Source organism: Lotus japonicus, chromosome 2, assembly GCF_012489685.1.
Source record: "Lotus japonicus ecotype B-129 chromosome 2, LjGifu_v1.2".
NCBI lineage: Eukaryota > Viridiplantae > Streptophyta > Magnoliopsida > Fabales > Fabaceae > Lotus > Lotus japonicus.
Genome location: NC_080042.1, coordinates 6,306,480 through 6,326,767, shown reverse-complemented (window position 1 = coordinate 6,326,767; position 20,288 = coordinate 6,306,480). Strand labels below are relative to the sequence as shown.

General features: G+C 39.0%; 1 protein-coding gene across 1 annotated transcript; it reads right to left on the bottom strand.

Annotated features, from left to right (window-relative positions):
• Positions 1-12,389: 12,389 nt before the first annotated feature.
• Positions 12,390-13,379, bottom strand: LOC130735979 (protein FAR1-RELATED SEQUENCE 5-like). The gene is made up of 3 exons (XM_057587843.1): positions 12,758-13,379; positions 12,522-12,667; positions 12,390-12,422 (listed from the first exon to the last, which is right to left on the bottom strand). The coding sequence occupies exons 1-3, from the start codon at positions 13,377-13,379 to the stop codon at positions 12,390-12,392; spliced, it is 801 nt and encodes a 266-aa protein (XP_057443826.1).
• Between the last annotated feature and the right edge of the window lie 6,909 nt (positions 13,380-20,288).

The window sequence follows — 20,288 nt, the reverse complement described above, 5'->3', positions numbered from 1 at the left end:
CTAATTTACTCCCACTTATTTTTAAAATTAGTAAGTTAATAACCTACAATTTTAGGATTATATTATAAATTAAAATTATATCTTTCTCGTTTATTCCTTCTAAAAAAATAAAAAATATGCTTGGTTGAATGATTTTAGATGTTAAGTATTTTGATAATCTTTTGTATGTTTTATTTAAAAAGTTAGTTGTATTTTTGTTTTCTATTAACAAAAATAGTGAAAAAAATTATATTTTGGTTTAGTTAAATTGCGGGTAATGGGCTCGGGTACGGGCATACAGGTACCCAGAGGGTACGGGGACGGACATTCAAGTTACTACCCATGCGAGCATGAAAATGGGTACGGGAAATTTTTGAAAATGCGAGTATGAGGATGGGTACTATAGTACTCTACCCAGACCCTACCTATCCATAATAAATCCAATGAAATAAGATAAACTCTTCCTATTTTCAAAGTTTCTTCCTCATCAAGTTACTCTCATGAAGGCTAAGTAAAAAGTTATCAATTTTCGTTTTATTTTATATGCATAATTTCTGAAATGATAATTTTTATCATCTCTCAAACCGATTATCTAATTAATTTCGGATTTATTTTAAATTTAAAAGAAGATATCTTTTTTTGGGGTTTTGAGAAGATTTACCTCAAGATATGGCTCCTAAATAATTAAATAATTATAAAAATAAATTTTATTTTATTTTAGATAATATGTAGTTTTTTTTTTATATGTAGTTATTATTTCTGAATATAATTCAAAATCTTATCCTCCTACTATCCGCTGAGAAACTAAATTTAAAACTAACACCTCATAATAAATTCTTAAGTTTTAAGGTAATATTTGAATTAAATTTTCAAACAAATTTTCGGATTTTTTAATATTTTTTTACAATTTTTTTTATCCTATTTTCTCTCTATAATATAAGGAAAAACCTATTTTTGCTTAGTTTTAAACCCAAAATAATTATTTTAAACATTTTTCTCTCCATAATCATGAAAATAATACTAATTATAATTATTTTATCAAAATATATTCTTCTAATAATATTATGCACGTACAATATTATTTCAAATCAAAATAGCACTCAAGTCAACACAATAAAAAAAGTGAACATTCACCTAATTATCATTATTTTCACTAAACAGTAATATTAATAATAATAATTAAATATTGAAAATGGAGGGTCTTACTGATGCTCTCCTCCGATATGCCTCCTCACTCTCTCCATCCTTGGTGGCAACACCCCCTTCCAGATCCCTTAAATTAGCTTCTTGGAAGACAAACTTGCTCAACATGGCAGGAAGAGTGTGCCTTTCTAAGTAAGTGATTGCTTCAATCCCTACTTATACAATGAAAGTTTTCTGGCTACCTAGAAGTCTTATTCATTGCTTAAATCAAACTATGAGAAGTTTCATTTGGTCCAAGAAGGGGGGACAATGTGGATGGCATCTAGTAAATTGGAAGATCATTACGTAAGATAAAGCCCAAGGAGGATTGGGGATATGGGTGATTTTAATACAACTCTATTAGGGAAGGCAGTGTGGCATTTGTTGTATAGCTCAAATAAGTTGTGGGTGCAAGTTCTACGACATAAGTATGTCCAGAATTCCTCCATCCTTAGTGTCCCACGAAGGCCCAATGGTTCACCGATTTGGAGAGGGATTTTGAATGCCAGAGATCAGCTCAAAGACGTGTTTCGTTTCATGCTGGGTCGGGGGACTCCTCTGTTTGGTACAATGAGTGGACTGGGCGAGTGATTCTAGCTGAGCATCTTCCATTTGTTCATGTTACATATACTTATCTTCGACTTAAGGACCTTGTTGATAGTTTGTTTGCCTTGCTGCCAGTGCAGGTGGTTCCTAATTGAGAGGATCTCTGGTCCTGGGATGGGTCTGAAGCAGGTTGTTACTTTGTTAAAGTTATCTTTGGCTCAGGGACAAAGTTGTGGCTCCAGAGGGTGGTTAATTTTGATGGGAGTTGGATCTGGAAATTAGCGATAGAGTTCATATGTTCGTGTGGCTTGGACTTCATGGGGCGCTTCCGGTTAATCAGCTTCGTTTTCGCTGTCATTTGTCTATCTCTGACGCTTATTCGAGATGTTCAGCGGGGACAGAGGACAGAATGCATTGTTTGAGGGATTGCCCTCAACGTCGGGAGCTTTGGGGGAGCCTTGAAGCGTGGACTTGGCCGAATTTCTAGAATTTTGAGATGCAAGATTGGATAAAAGTTTCATGCCTACGGTGGTCATGGTTGAGGTTCCTGGCCGGTCTCTGGGGGTATGGAAATGGCTGTGCAATATGGTGATGAACCAACAACCTTGGTCGTTTGAGACAGTGTGGAGTAAAATCGTTCACAACCATGATGATGTTTTGTGGTTCAGGGGCCCAGGTTTGGTTAAGGAGGTGGGCTCTCACGCGTTTGGCGACCGCCGCGGCTGAACGTTGTGAAATTAAATATTGATGGCAGTTTTCGTCCGGAGGAGGCTTACATGGGAGGAGAAGGTCTGATCCGGGATAATGGTGACATTTGATTAGCTAGGTTTATGTGGTATGGAGAGGGAGGTACAACCTTCCTGCCTGAGGCAGAAGCTCTTGAGGAGGGTCTGCGGTTCTGCTTAATTAGTCTAGTGGTTTCATGGATGTGATTTGCGAGACGGATTGCTCAGATCTTGTCGATGTGCTTCAAGATGATGATAGGATCCGCTTCACAGCCAGGTTCGGGTGTTGATAGATATTCGAGAGCTTCTTAATCGGGAATGGAGGACAACATTAGTGTGGCACATCATGACTTGAATGCCTCCATAGACGGGCTTGCACGACAAGGAGCTCTCTCTTCTTCGCCAGGTTCTAGAATTGTTGAATCCCCACCTTCAAAGCTTCAAGTTCTGTTATTGAAGGATTCGTTGTTCCTTAAGGTTATTTCATTTTTATGTTAATTTTCCGAAGTTCAAAAAAATAAAAAATGTTCTAATATATATATATATATATATATATATATATATGTATTACGTTTACGTATATTTAGTTACTATTATAATTTGTCATAATTATTGGTTAACTCTTGAAATTGTAAATATATACTGAAACCAGGATTAAAATATACATTTTTTCATTATATATATATATATAATATATATATATGTATTACGTTTACGTATATTTAATTACTATTATAATTTATCATAATTATTGGTTAACTCTTGACATTGTAAATATATACTGAAACCAGTATTAAAATATACATTTTTTCATTTTAAAATTACTTTTTGATATAGTATATTTATATTAATTTTTTTGTAATTCTTATAACTTTAGGAAACTATTAAATTTAATATCTAATTTTTTCTAAGTTTTAATAAATAACCTTTTAATTATATACAAGTAGTTTTTAATTGAATAATTAATCTACTATGTAAAAAAATGAATAATTTCTTTCCGATGTACCAAAAAAAAAAGAATAATTAATTTACATGTATAAACCATTAATGACATTTAAATTTTAAATGAAGATTAGTAAATATTGAATAGAATTTTTCAAATTATTTATTAACTAACTAGTCCTTTTACCCAGTGTTATCAGACTCGGACCGGTGATCGACTCCGTCGAGGCACTAGGTCAATGAGTCAATGGTTCAACCACTGGGTCACTGGTTGAACCGTTTGACTCGGTCGATACTAAAAAAAATTAAAAAAATTCATAATACCATATAATAAAATGTCACCAAATACCATACACTCAAAAACAATAAGGATTTTTTTACCACAACAAAATGTCACAACTCACAAATAACTGAAATAAGTTTTAAATATCATCAAACAACATCGATTTTACGCTTTAATCACAACAAAAAGCGTATAAACAAGTTTAAAACAGAATTCAACAACTAAAATTTTGTACATCATAAGCTAACAAATGATATATACACATGAAACAACTTGTATATAATCCAGTTTCTGATTCAGGCTAACTAAAAAGATTATCAATTTTACAATTTTTTACAACACCAAAGCTTGGTATTCATATTCTTTAATTTGTCCTCAAAGAAACGACAAGAAGACGTTGCAAAGAATTTATATACAGAACAACTTGACTCATTCTATAATAAAAATTTAAAAGAATTAATAATACTAACTAACATTAATTAATAACTTCATAATAAAAACACACAAATAATTATTTTAACTTATTGTTAAATAACGTTAAAAAATAGTTATTGTTATATATATATATATAAAAGTAATAATTATTATAATGGTTGGATTGTGTTTTAGTTATTTTGTGTAATAACACTAATGTTTACTTTCGTTAAAAAAAAACTAATGTTTACTTGTCAAAGATTTTTATAGTATTATTTTTGTTTATATATATATATATAATTAAATGTAACCATTATCTCAAAACACTTGTCTAGCCTAGTGGTAAGGTTCACAGCATTGCATCTTGAGGGAATGAGTTCGAATCCAAGCTAGACACTTTTCTAAATTTTTATCGCAACTAATAAATGCTAAGAAAAAAAAACGTGCTCTGTTAAAAAAAATGCTGGAAAAAAAAAATAGCCGGTTCAACCGAGACAGGCCGAGTTCCGGTTTAACCATAAAAACCGGCCGAGTTGACTGGTTCACACCGGGCGGCTTGCATGGCCGATCCGATGCTCGGCCCGAACCGATCTAGGGTCCGGTTCCCGGTTCAACCGGTCGAACCTGCTGGTTCGAGCCGAGTTTTATAACACTGTTTTTACCCGTGCATTGGGATATTCATTTTTATTTTTAGTATGATTATTTTTTAATTTTGTGTTTTTAAAGTTATTTTATAGACTAATATAACTAAATTTATTTTAAATCATAAATTTGAATTTTATTTTGCTGAGTGCACACATTAGTGACCTTTTAATGTATAGACTTTAAAGGAATAACACTGATGAAGATGACATTTAACTTACAATTAGAGACCCGCATTTTAATGGAAGAGTTGTTACTCCTTGATTTAATCATGAATAAAAGATAAAAATAAAATAAAATAAAATCATAAGCATGGGTCCCATTGCCTGATATTCTGCACTAAATATTGTACACAAACTTAAATAGAAATAATCATGTCTTTTAGTAGCCAGTTATTTGACAGTTTAAAAAGTTCTAGAATATAAAAAACAAATAGTGAAAAGGGGTAGGATAGGATACAATGATGATTTACATGCAAATTGGTTATTTGGTGACTTGATTTGCTTCATATGCCCATCATCTGAAGATACTCCAGATGCTAAGTCAGCATGATATCCAAAAGGTACATAATTTTTCTTCTTTTTAGTTTATGTGGCTGGCCAAGGTGTAACTGAAACTACCTTTTTTTCAGTATGAAGGTAACTTCCTTGCATTTAGTCAAGAGTCCTGTTGAGTGTATAGTCATAGGGATGCAAAAAGGAGGGGCAGGCCAGAAATGGGGAAGGGGGATATCATATCGTAAGATTTGTAGATTTGCTGAAACTGCACCTCACATTTGCTCCCTTGGTACTGAAACACAATAAAACACCAAAATCAATTTTTTTGTCTTCTAAAAAATAGCATCCCCTGTCAAATTAATCCAATGATCAAATAACATCAAGCACTCAAATTTCAAAGAGACAAAGTAAGCAGCTGCATTAGAGAAAAGAAAGGAGAGAATTTCATAAAATCATCCTTAACCTCATTCAAGTAAATGGAAAATGGAAAAGCTATCCAGGTGGGCATGGGAACAATAGTAAATATTAAAAGAACCCTCAGTCAACGAATATGCATAAAACCTGCAGAGTAAGGTGTCTAAAAGCATCCTTAACCTCAAATTGAGAGGCACTTGGTTGGACTCTTAATGTCCCAAATAATAAATCACCTATATTTTGTCTCCTTTTTTATAACCCCTGCATAACCCAAGAATTAGATCACATACTGAGGTAGCGTAGTTACTTGGTAAAAATAGTATAATTAACAGTTACTAACAAAGAGAGATAATTTATAAATCATACTTAACTTTTTTTTGTCACACCACAACACACATACAATGGGATAGAATAACAATAAAGAAAAATTGAAAGACAAAAAGAGGCTAAAGAGAAATCAACAAAAGAGAAAGGACTCTAAAAGAAACAAATGAACTACAACATTAAAGAAAGTGCAGCTCCAAAAACTAAAGCAAAGAACGAAAGGAAGAGAACAACATTAGAGTCACACATACTCAACAAAATGCAGAAAGCTTTGCATAAAAAGATTAAAAGAATGCTTTAAAGAAATTAGAATGCAAAAAATAAACCAAAGAAAGAACAAAATGTATATCTTTAATCATATAAAGATTTTCTCTCCATCCATTATTCTTTATTTCCATTCTTAATCATTTTTACACATGACATAGCATTCCCCTCATATTCACTTCCTCCCATTCCAAGATCTACGACAGGATTATAACCATTCTTAATTTTTGGCACTCCATTAATTCCCTAGACCATGCACATCTTACTTTGATGTAAAAACTGATTGATAATACAGATAGTATTTAGTACTAATTCAGTAATTAGAGATACTGCTGCTGACCTCCAAGTAATTGATCAGATGAGAACACTGCCAGCCTAAAGGCCCCACATATTTTCTCACCTCTATGCTTCAACAGAAGTATCTGTGATATCACAATATAGAAGCTTAGCCTTGAGATATGAATAAAAATGTTACAATAGTAGCAAAAGAGAAACAAAATTACAGTTGCAAATGGCTAAACGAAAAAGTCAAAATGATCCAGTTCACAAAATAGGCATAAAGATGTCATCTTTAACCTGATTTAGTAGAAATAACAACATGCAAGTGCCACATAGAGAAGGAATAAAAAAACAACTACCCAGCTAGAGAAAGAACAAAGCAAATAAAAAACATACAAACAACAGCAAAAGAGAAATAAACTTACAGTTCAAAATGGCTATCTGATGAATTCTAATTTTCCCCTTTGAACCCCTTTGAAGTTATCCATGCTTAACATCTTCCTTAAGATCCTGCTCTCTTTTAGATTGAAGCCCTGCATGATCTTTGGATGAAATATAAACTCATCAAGCATATAGAAAGAAGCAAAATATAATTTCGAAAGATAAGTAGTGATTGCAGCAATCATATTATAACACAATGAGCAAGAGCGATCATAAAATCATATTCATATAAGTGTGTAACAAAAATAACCTACACATCCACTCAAATAGCTTGTGGGCATGTATAAGTACAGGTGTTCACCACAATTAGTTTGAATTTTACCCATTTAACTTGCTTCCTCCTTCATGCACTCACAGAAATATGCCAAACCTGTTCAAGTTGTGTGCATTACCTAAGGAAAATAGAAGTATTAAATGCAAATGTTATAACGAAACTGAAATAGAACAAACAATGATAAAAATGACATGAGCATGCTATTTCATGGAGAAGATCACCAACAATCCCCTTTGTCAGCACCAAAGAAGGTGAAGAAAACAGGCCAACATTTTCCTAATCACAAACACCAATGCAGTCCTTGATAGATATATACGTTAGAGTGCAGGAGCACTTCGCAGTGGCTTGTCGACCTTCATTGCCAATTTTAAGACACCATTCTAATGATAATTAGTGAGATTCGGGTTTATTGCACCTGCAATCAAAGGCTTGTCACAAACTGTGGAGCATTTGAAAAGGTCAAGCTTCTCTAGCTGTTGACAACTACCTAGCATTAATTGCTGCGTAAAAAAGAATAAAAAGTAATAAGAAAGAAGCAACCAAATGGTTTGTAACGGACAAAATTGAAATAGTGGATATCCACCTAAAATTAAGGGTGAAAGTGGAAAGGGGTACAAAAAGAGAAGAAACACTTGCAGAATTGTAAAGCGGCAAAGGGATGCAATTTCAGACACAATAGCTGTGAAGGAACATAGTGAAGAACAACAAACACAGTGAGGGAAGAAAGACAAAATATGTACTGCAAATAAAAACAAAGGAAGATAAGTTTTACTTACTTTAATTTTGGTTGGAGATTTCTGAAAATTCACTAAGAAGCACAAACAGAACAATGAAGCATCGAATAAGTGAACAACAAAAGAAAGTGATCCAATATATATGTCCTACAAATGGAAACAAAGGAAAATCAAGAGAAGGAAACCATATAAACAATCAAAATTACATAGAATGGCAGCCCTTATATTTTAAATTCAGTACTTCATGCTCACAATTGCTAGCCAAGAATGAAAGCTTCAACATTGACTGCGTCATCACCCTCAAGGTTAATCGATCTATCTCACTTTCATCATTCAACTTTAAAAGGTATAATATCAATTATAACACAACAATTTTCTTATCTCTCATGTCAGAAATACGAGCTCTGGATTTGGCACCCCAGGCATTAGAAATGCCACCCCACTTAAGTGTGGGTAAATACCATAATGTCCCTGCGTGTTTATTTTCGGAAAAACAATATCCGAAGGCTTTTGGATTCCGGTATTCCTAAATGATTCGGAAGGAACAGTTCCGAATACTGTTAGTATTAAAACAAAACACGGGGTCAGTTCCATTTCATTCCGAAACCCTTCTTGGTCTCTCATTTCCGAAGCTCTCGCGATTTTCCCCCTCCAAACCTTCATCATCTTCGTCAACTGGAACGATTGAGGTAAGAGCCTTCATCTTCTTCATCATCTATTTGTTGTATTCAATTCAATTCGTATGTTAGGGTTTGGAATTCGAATAGTTTGGTGCAGTTTGGGGATGGGGTTGTTATTTGGGGTTTTAGGGATTTGGGGATTGTGGGGTGCGGTTTGGTTTGGTCTGCTGATTTATGCTGCTGAGATACCATTGTGGGGTGCGGTTTGGTTTAACTCTCAGGGATTGTGGGGTGCGTTGAGCACTGCTATGATGAGGAAGAAATTTTGTGGATTTTGGGGTGCTATGAGCAGTCTTGGGGATTGAGGGGGGACTGTGGGGTGCCATGAGCACTGCTATGATGATGGGGTGCGATGAGCACTGGCTTTGTGGGTTTAGGAGGGGTTTAGGCATTTATGATGAGGAAGAAATTTTGAGGAATTTTGAGGAGAGCCATTATATCATAAGTATGTTGTTTCTTTAATTAAAAAAAAAGGTGAGTTAAGTAGTTTTTCCTTTAGTTAGGCTTTCATATTTGAGATTATCCAAGTAGCATATGTGAAATGTTGCTCTTTAGCAAATTCATATGTGACCTGTTCCATGCTGATGAAGGTTTTTATAATTTGTCATTGCATCTCAAGATAGGTGCACTGTGATGTGGGATTAAGATTCTGTTTGGATGCAAACTAAGAGTACTTAAAAATGTTTTAGTATTGGTTGTTATTTAACACAGATTTATACATGTGTTCTAACTATTTATTGTTTAAAGTACTCTATCTTCGCTGTGGAAAGAATCTTTGGACTGCTGTTACATACATGAAACTCCAAAAGCCAAAATTTGCATGTTATTTTTTAGTCAATGATTCATGCTTATTGATCTAATATAGATAGTTTATAACTGAAGTATGAAGATCATTCCAACATAGCAGTGAATACACTCATTGACTTTGTTGTTTATAGATAGTTCAAATGTCACTCATTGACTTTGTTCTCCATGATAACTTTGTTGTTTATAGATTGGCCTTAAGAGTAATACTTACAGGGCAGTTTTTAAACAAAATATGGCAGACATGCTTTTGGTCTAATCTTTCTTTTTTGTAAGCTGTTAATAGTATGGCCTCATGCTTATGGTCTAATCTTTCAAAAGTTGCAGGAAAGGGAAGTAAATTAGCTTGATCTTCCACATGCACGATTTCAACGCACTGCACAAGTGACTAGTAAATAGTTGTGAGTATTACAGAACATAATATATTCCAGCTTGACTAGTTCCTTAATCTCATAGTGACTAGTTCCTTAATCTTTTTTGTTTCTGTATACTTGTCAATTGAACCAAGTTATTCTTTTCTTCCAATAACAACATAAAAGTCATCTAGCTTGAGAACTACTTGAGAATTGAGTCAAACAAAACATTATGGTATTAAAAAGAGTCTACATGACACAGTTTCACTTGAATATCATTCAGCTGATATATTTGATCCTTTGATTGCTAGTATCCAATGTTATTCTTCTAGCAGTTTATCTGGAATTGGTTATTTATATCTAAATATATGCTCACTTGTAGTGGTTTCTTCAATGATCAAAAACTGATCATGAAACTGTTGAAAAGATTAGAGTTGCAATCAAAGAACAAACAGAAATCACTGTTCAGTTTATCAGAGGTAAATAACCTGACTTGGTTGATAATCTTAGTTTCTTATAGTATGATATTTGTAGCCTATTGAAGCTTTCAGCTGATTGCATGAATATTAAGTTTATAATCTGTCTTGGTACATATCTCTTACTGATTGCATGAATATTCAGTTATAAAGCTCATATCAATTGGTACTTTTGCAATTATCTGATTAGTATTATTTTATAATAGATGGCTAAGAGGAAGAACCAAGGGCGCAGGAAATCACATGTTGCTCGGAGCTCCCATGATGCCACGGAGGATGTTGAGGATCGCCACAGACGGCTACATGCTTCTAATCGTAGAGTCAAAGGCAGATTTGGTGAGGACCAGGTTGTTGGTGGGACATCAGATGAGGAGCGTCGAGACCCTCGTGAGATGACTCCTGAGCCTTCTCATCAGACGACTCCTGAGCCTTCTCCGCCTTCTCGTCAGATGACTCCTCAGAGTTCGACAGAGAGTGAGCATGAGGTTGATGTGGAGCTTCAGGTTGATGTGGAGCATGAGGTTGATGTGGAGCCTGAGGGTGATGATGGAGCACGACGGGATGAGGTGCCGGTCCAGACAGAGGCACCGTTTCCAGGGGGCCTGATGATCTGTCACTTTTGGTCCGTTACCCACATCACGTTGTGCCGTGTCTGTGGCATCATATTATAAGCACCGACCGCGTTATCCCGATCGAGGTGTGTTGAAGTTTACCAGCGCTGGGATGAAGCTGGCAAAGCTGACATGTGAGGGCGAGGGAGACGATATGCGCGCTGTTCATCAGCGTGTGGAGGGGACCGGACTCTATCCGCTCTTCAGGTGCACCTATCCGGAGATAGACACACCCCTTCTATCTGCCCTCGTCGAGAGATGGCATGAGGATACCAGCAGCTTCCACATGCCGTTCGGGGAGATGACGATCACCCTGGATGACGTGTCATCTATCCTTCATCTGCCGATGGGTGATAGGTTTTATACTCCCGGATAGGCGAGCAGAGAACAGGCAGCGAAGACCTGTGTTTTGCTCTTAGGAGGGGTAGCCACAGACTACATCATGGAGTTTAAGGCGGTGAAGACCATTGGCTTGCGGTTCGGGTTCTTGCAGACTCTCTACACTAACGCTCTTGCTGGTTAGTTATACTATATATTTAATTTATTTGCAACTATTATATGTGAATTAAATGATTAATGGTTTATTTATTGTACTGTAGACCATCGGCATGACCATGCAGCACGGATGTGGCTACTTCACCTTCTCGGCTCGACCTTGTTTGCTAACAAGAGTGGAGGACACTACACTTCCATTCATTGGATCGGCATTCTGTAGCACCTTGATCGGGTGACAGAGTATGCGTGGGGCGCCATTGCGCTAGCTACACTGTATGATGCACTTGGTCATGCCTCACGGAGGAAGACTAAGCAGATGAGCGGTTGCTCTTCCCTCCTGCTAGCTTGGGTGTTTGAGAACTTTCCACACACCATTATTCAGCGGATTGAGATCCTCGAGTACACGGAGGACCAGCCCAGAGCGTGCAAGTGGATGGAGTCACAGGCTGGGCATGCAGGACTGATGGAGAGGCGAGTTCTCTTCGATGAGATGACGGCAGAGGACGTCATATGGACATCGTATGAGGAGCACAGGAGTCACAGAGAGCTGGACGTCCGAGCTTTATACTCAGGCTACATCCGGACTCCCATCCGGGCGGCCGTGCGACCTCATCTTCCTGAGCGTGTGCTGAGGCAGTTTGGGTACGTGCAGCCTATCCCGCGACACCCATCTGTCGTGATGGACATGAGTTCTGCTGCGGAGGTCGTTGATGCAGGATACTTGGATTATGAGCCACACTTGATTCCAGAGGGGGTCCCTACTATAGAGGATGGAGTGGCAGTAGGTGATTACCTGGATTGGTACACCGGTGTATCTCACCGGTTCATCATCCCGGACGAGAGTAAGCCCGATCTTAGTGCTGTGGTAAGTGCGAACTTACTTTTCTTTATGCATTTGTGGTTTTGTGTATGCGATTTACTAACATGTATATCGATTTACTGCATCCCACGAGGCGCACAAGTCACCTCTGCCGTCTTTCAGCATCCTCTTCAAGGTTGAGTGTGCACTTTCAGCCTTGCATACAAAAGATCATACTCTATCAATTTTGGTAATAAAGCAAGACTATGAAATGAAAAAAATATTACAAGCAATAAAGTGTGCATTGTACCTGTTACTCGTTGTTGTTCCAAAATGCAACACTTTATTGGTCCACGCACTCACAAATTTCTCCTTGTGCTTTAACCATGTAGTAGAAATGTATGATATGAAATCTGGGTAGTCCTTACACATGACACACATTTCCTTCCATTCCTCATCAAATTGTTCCACTGTTTCAGCATATATCCTGCATTTCCAGTTCTCCACCACTGAAAGGGCAAAATCATCCGTGCCAATCAACACTTTGCACTTTGCCTCCACATTCTTGTTTATGTGGAACCGACATAATAAATGGGTACAATTGGGAAGGGTTTGCTTAACAGCACTCAGTAAAGCCAAATCTCTGTCAGTCACAATCACTTGAGGTAATCTGGCATCATCGCCAATAAGAGACTTCATGCACTCCAAGGCCCAAACATAGTCAATTGTGTGCTCCCTAACTATGTAGCAAAATGCTATGGAGAAAGTCAACCCCGTAGAAGTGAGACCAACCATTTCAAGCAAGGGGATCTGATATCTGTTTGTCTTGTACGTGCAATCCATGATGACCACATGAGGGAATGTGTTGAAGAGTCTGACCGCATCAGGATGAGCCCAAAAGAGATCCCTAATCTCGCTTGAATCAGCTTGTTGCCTTTCAAAGTGAACATAATTGGCTTCTACCAACTTCTTCATCAAATGTTGCATTTCTGTCAATGGTCCCCTCTCCTCTTTTTTAAACCTTTTGTTGCAACTGTAAACTTGAGTGATTGTAGTCAAGTTACCTGGATTGTTTTCCTTCAATGCAGCTAGTATTTGTCTCGGTGGAGTCCAAGTACTAGTCATGGTGCCCACAAGCCCCTTCTCTTCCTCTGTTAGTCGACCAACGTAGGGGTGGCCAACTAGCGATTTAGCTGGTTCATGGTTGTGTTTACCATCCATTACTTTCAGCCGCCACATTCTATCACCATTCGCAGGTCGTCCTTTGAGATTAAACTTACAATCGGTCTTTTGTGATGCGGTCTTTTTGTACTTGAATGTATTCGGGTCCTTGTATGGCCTGTAAATACCATGCTTCGCACACCGAATAGTAACAAATACCTTTCGTCCATTTAGAGCACACTCAGACCTTGCTATCACCAACACATAACCATTCGCCTTTTCCCCATTCTTCAAGCTCATCACGAGTATCAAATATCTGTTCAATGATAACATATCACTTTAGAAATAAAACATCCTACCAACCATCACTAATTATTCAATGATCATCACATCATTTTCCAAATACATAGTAGTATGTTCCAACAATAATTATTCAATGAATACCTGATCAGTTGTAAATAAATGTGTGGCGTCCACACTTATACGAGGGGGCACCCACGGAATGATATTGCTAGGCTCAACATTTCCAGAACCGCATGCAGCATCAACCAGTAAATCTTCTTCATATAGGTACGGTTCAGTCATTCAGCCTGCATGCAACAAACTGCCACTGGTTAAATATTTCGAAAATTGTGATTCCGAACTGCTTCGGATACAGACAATCCGAAAGGGCTCGGATACAGACAATCCGTAACAAGCTCGACAACATTAGAATACAAGCAAACAATGGTGGTGCAAAAAGAACTTCCAAAAAACAACAATGAAATGTAACTACAATGATAAGTAAAGCAGGATATGAAGGGGGGAGAGAAATGAAACTTACCAGAAGGAACTTGGTGGCAAGGTGGAACTTGGAAGGAGTTGGTGGTTGAGGGTGGAGCCAGGTGGAACTTGGAAGGAGATGGTGGTGGGGGGGGGGGAGGAAAACAAACGTAGAGGAAGAAGAGGAAGAGTGGTGGTGGTGGAGTTTTTTGAATCAGATTGTAATGGGGGGGTGGTGATGGGGTTGGTGGTGGAGGAGTAATGGTGATGGAGTTGGTGGTGGAGGAGTAATGGTGCTCAAAAGGTGGCAGTGTGCGACAGGTTTTCGGACCCCACGAATCCGAATAACTTCGGAGAGGACGGTTCCGAATTGTGTCTGTCATTTAAGTATCATTCTCAATAAGGTATTATTCGAAACTTTTGATTCCGAAATGTTACGGATACCTTGTGTCCGAAGGGTATTTCTGGCATTTTTTAAAAAATCTAGGGTGGCATTTCTAATGCCTGGGGTGCCAAATCCAGAGCTCCAGAAATACTTGGTCCTTCTTTCTGCCTCTGTTTGGTCACAAGAATTGAAAGAAAAATAGGTTAAAATCATTAAGAAAACCCATATAATTTCCAAATAATATGAACCCATAATCATTTCCCCATCCCCAAATCAGGATAAAACCAAAGTTTTAAAATGAAGAAATACCTATGAGAAATTCCCTAAATTCATACAAAGGAAATTGTTTATGCAGGTAAAGGAAAATTCAATGAACAAAAGAAGCAGAAAAAGGCAAGACCTGCTTCATCTCCTCTACCGTGTGGTGGTACCTGCGAGCGAATCAAGGAGAGAGCAAGAGGCAGCTTCAACGCAGTGCATATGAAAGACCTGCTCCTCCATGCCCAACTCCTCGCCGATTTAATTAAGCTGAAATTTCAATAGTGTTTACAGTGATATTTAGTAAACAAACATTCTCCAAATTCGATTGGAAAAAGTTTAAGAAGTTAAGAATTTTGCGAATCAAGGCCCTTTTGGGAAAACGTCTTGCCAAAGTGTTGTGTGTGAAAGTTAGAAAACTCGACACCCGCGTGTCAAGGGTAAAATCGATAAGTTAGCAAACTGCAAATTTAAAGGTACTGAAATTCGAATTGCATTAAACAAACTGAAGGGTACATCAGATAAGTCGAAAACGGCTAATTACATTAAACAAAAAGAAACCGACAAAAACCCAAAGTGAAGAAATAACAAGCTTAAAACACTTAAAGGCATGGAAAATAAACGGCCGGTTCAGCAACATACTCCTCCATGATCACGTTAGGCTCATTGAGTCTCTTTGATGCGGACATGTGAGCTTTTAGTGAGTTTTTAAGAGTTGAGTTGAGAACCCTTTTTCTGAATCAGATTCTCCTATTTATAGAGCTCCATGTCCTGCATGTCCTTGGCGGTTTTCTTCCTTACTGGATGGTGTTAGTGGGTCTGATTCCCCACGATCTGATGCTTGCCCCGGAAACTCCATGCGTAGTGGTGAGAGTGGTGTTCTTCAACTGCTTCCTGGCCACGTGGATAGCCATCGTGGGGAGAAGCACACGCTTTTCTAACTGATTCAATCAATGCCGCACGTGGTAAACATGCCCGTGTTTATAGCAACGGTTGCCAGTGTCTCTTTGTCGAATTCTGCCACCCATTTAACTTAGCATTTTTTCTTGATTCTCCTGGTTCATTCTTTCGACAAACCCATACGTTTTGGGCCAAATATTTTGGGCCAACAGATGCCCCCCAAAAATGTTGATTCTCGACTACCAGGCCTTGGAGAGATCAAGCATTTTTGATCTTGAATTTCGAACAGAATTGCCATTTCTTGAGACTTCTGACGTTTATGTAACCTCAACCTTTCATCTTCACGTCCAATCAGAAGTCATAGCGTCTGACTTCGCCTGCTACTTTGCATTCTCCTCACTAGAGTCATCATTGCTCTTTTTCAGCCTATATATTAGGACTCTACGGTTATAATAATAAAATAACCGTTTGGATTTCAATTTTTATGCAATGCTGTACAATGCAGTTTCACATCCGTTTCTTCTTTTGTCTATAAATACACCATTGTTTCTTCCTTGCAAGCTTTACACTTTTCAAATCTTTCAAGTTCTATCTGCAATCATCTAACTCTTTGCTTTCCCATTTCTTTCTGGTGCATTCTCTGACCATTTTCATGGCTTCCGACTCTGACAACGTCATCCCATTGGCTGCTGCTCTTGACATGAATGAGGCTAAACGCGTTCCTATTCCGGACTCGCCGTATGAAGCAGAGAAGAGGGCTATCTGGAAATCTCAGGTACTCATTCCTATCTCTGTTAATGGTACATTGCGTGCCATACTAGGTCCCTTGAAGAAAGCGAGAAAGGATAGGACTACTAGTCTTCCCGATGATTATGAGCAATTTCACCCTAGTATTCGAGGAGAGGAGCTTATCTTTGCTTTTCGACCCTCTTATCGCTTGCCCTTCCTAAACGATCCCAAGAGGGCTTTTAGATCTGTCCCACCCAATCCGACTGCTAGTGACGGAGCCTATTTGAAATGGCTTGATAGGGTAGAGGCTAGTAAGTCTGGGCATTGGAAGGTTGTTGGGATTTTTGACTTGATTCAATTGTCGTCATCACCCATCTCTTATAATCCTGCTATGCTCTTGAGCTCGCTCTATTTCTGGGAAAGGTCCACCAACAGCTTCCATGTTCCCTTTGGCATGATCACCCCCACTCTTCTTGATGTCGCTGCCATCACTGGCCTTTGGGTCGTGGGTGATGATTATCATTCTACTGCTGCCCCAACGAAACCCATAGCAATTTCGACGGACAATATAGCCTTCAGCCGATTCATCAAGGATCATTATGTCGAAGACGGTGAAGTTTCTGATGTTGAGCATGTTGCGTTTCTCCTATATTGGCTCTCTGCTTATGTATTCTGCACCAAATCTCTGAGGATTTCCGCCAAGCTTCTTCCTTTGGCTAATTTACTGCATGAGGGTCAAAAAATTGCTTTGGCCAGACTCGTGCTTGGCAACCTCTATCAGATGATTAATGAAGCAGTGGCCGATATTCGAGATCCCAAGGTCATGTCTCTGAATACAGCTGGTCCGTTGTGGTTGCTTCAACTTTGGATGAATGCGGTTTTCGAATCGTTCCTTCCGGCCAAGAAAACCCCTCCGGTGGTGTCTAACACAAGGATTGATGCTCACAGGCTTGAAACCCTAACTTCTCCATATGATGCTTCTACCTTCGAAGTCGACTTCAAGAAGTACTTTACCATGTTCTTTGAACTGAAACGCTATCGTTTCAGTTTTGCGCCATACAGCAAACCTACTTATGGCCCATAGTGGTTAAGAAATTCTTACCCCAATCTTCCTGGTTCAGAGGATCTCTCTCAACACCAGCTTGAACTCTGGCAAACCATACTATCCCCTCGGGTGTTAACCATCAATTTTGCCAGCAATGATTTTACCCTATGTGGTTACAATCCTCAGCTGGTTTCTCGACAATTTGGGTTAAGTCAAGACATGCCCAACACACTATTCGACGATTCTCTTATTCTTTACCCTGGCGCCGTTACCAAACGCAGTGTTTTCGACACCACTGTTAACTACTACAACGAGGAGCTGATCAATCTTAGTCCTTTTCGCTTCGTTCCTTCTTTTTATATCACCAAAGCATTTAAAACTTGGTGGTCTGCTTATTGGGGCGACATTTCAATGCCGATCGAGGATTGTTTTCAGCGCATAACAAATGTTTTTCTTTTGCAGAAACAAGCTCCTAAGAAGACCAAAGGTACGCACTTGGCCGAGATCAACGCTTTTTGGCAATTCTTCAGTGTAGTGTATTTTCCGGGTCCTCGACTTCGAGAAACTGTTGCTAAAGCAGCTCAAGTTCTAAGGCAAATGTGGGAGTCTAAGCCAGGAAAACTCGGTTGATCATCCCTCCCGATGAGGATGGTCTCTCTTTTATTATTCGAAAACCTGGCTTTAAATTCCCACCTTTGCCTACTTGTCAGTATGCTTTGGCCTTTCCCGTGGTACTTCCTAAGTGGGTCGACCATGTAAGTATCAAGAAATTTTACCATAGTGCGTTACCTCCTCGGAAGCGGGTGACCTGGACTAAACGCTACCTGTGGAATTATCCTTTCCATGTGCCGGTCGAAATCTTCAACCACATATCGATAAGAACGCTTATTGGTCGAGGTAATTATTTCGACCTGGCATTTTCGTGATACTTATGGCTTGATCCTTTTTCTTTCTACTTTTTACAGCTGAACCCATTCCTCGACGGACTCCTCAAGCCTCTCCCCACGCGACCTCAACCACCGTTGAGATTGATGATGATGATGATGATGATAATGTTAGCTTGGCCGACAAGCTTAAAGTACCAAAGATAATATCTCGGTAGTGAAACTTTGTTCTTTCCTTGGTATATGCATTGCGTAACCCTTTGTTTTTATTTCAGAGTCGAAAAAGAGGGGCTACACCTACTACTTCTGCAAGTCAGAAGAAGGCCAGAGGTGCTGGTGGGTCTGCTGTGAACAAGCCTTCCCCGGCTAAGTCTGCTAGCAATCATGAGGAGGTCCAAAAGGGCAGTTGTAACACCCCGAATTCCAGGTGTCACTTTAGTAACCAAAAATAAACTTTAGGCGGAAAACAGGTAATTTTTTTTTTTTGTTTTCTTTCCTTTAAATCAAAGTGATAAGAAAGTAAAGACAAACCCCAACAACTAACTAACCGATATACAACATATATACATGTACAGCCTCAGCTGCACTCCATGTCACGCGCACTCGCAGTGACTCCAAAGCAGTGTGCCCGTAGGCAAATATATACAGACCCAGAAGTGTAAGTGAGAAAATTATAATTACAAACCACTAGGAGAAAGTCGGCCTCAAAATGGCCTAAGCAAAGACCCCTATGCTCCGACTGACTCACTGTGATCCCTCCGTAAGAGAACCACACAAAAAGCCATGCATTGGGAACCTACCCTGTCCCAAAAGCAAAACGAATCAGAGCTATTACAGTAACAACCAACTCCAAAAGACTCTAACCACCCATACCCCACACTACTATCATCGACCCTCCCTCGATCAGGCATGAAGTCCGGGTCCTCGTCGAAAGCTTCAGTAATAGTCGTTCCGCTCCGGGTCTTTCCCGCACAACGAATCATCACGAACCGGCTGACAGACGCCTGGCAGCAGGCCGACCGCCCAAACACAAACATACAAACAAAGCCAAGGCGCTAGGGTCAACTTACAGAATACAATAGATATACAATCAACTTGTGATAAAGGGGATATATACATATGTTGTATATATATACATATAAGTTATGTATTGCCTACTCTAAGGTATATACATAGCATGTTCTCGAATCTCCTACACAGTTCAATCATTAATACCTAACGATGTTCATCAACATCAAATCATCATAATCTCAACATAGGAAGTTAGGTGATAAGGTTAGTCAAACAATGTATCGTCCTCCCAACACACACGTATCCAACTAAACCAATGTTCCCTGTCGTTGCCCTAGGGTAAACGACGATGAAATCTCACGCTTCCATGAAGTCTCACGCTTCAATGGGGTCTTAGGCTTTCACGAAGTCTCACGCTTCAGTGAAATCTCACACATTCACGAAGTCTCACGCTTCAGTGAATTTTCACGCATTCACGAAGTCTCACGCTTCAGTGAAGTTTCGCGCCTTCATGAAGTCTCCCGCTTCAATGAAGTTCCACACCTTCACGAAGTCTCACGCTTCAGTGAAGTTGCACGCCTCCGCAAAGTCTCCCGCTTCAGCAAAGGTGTACGCCTCCGCAAAGTCTCCCGCTTCAGCAAAGGTGTACGCCTCCGCAAAGTCTCCCGCTTCAGCGAAGGTTCCCGTCTCCACGAGGTCTCCCGCCTCAGTGAAGTTTCTGCTTTCACGAAGTCTCACGCCTCAGTGAAGCTTACTCACTTTCACGAAGTCTCACGCTTCAGTGAAGTTCCATGCTTTCACGAAGTCTCACGCCTCAGTGAAGCTTCCCGTTCTTCACTATGGATGGACCATTCCCGTTATCCATCCTGGATGAACCATTCCCGTTATTCATCCTTGGTGAACCATTCCCGTTATTCACCATATGATATGCACAGGTGAACCATTCTCGTTATTCACCCGATTGATGCAATATGGTTAGCCAAACAACGAATCGC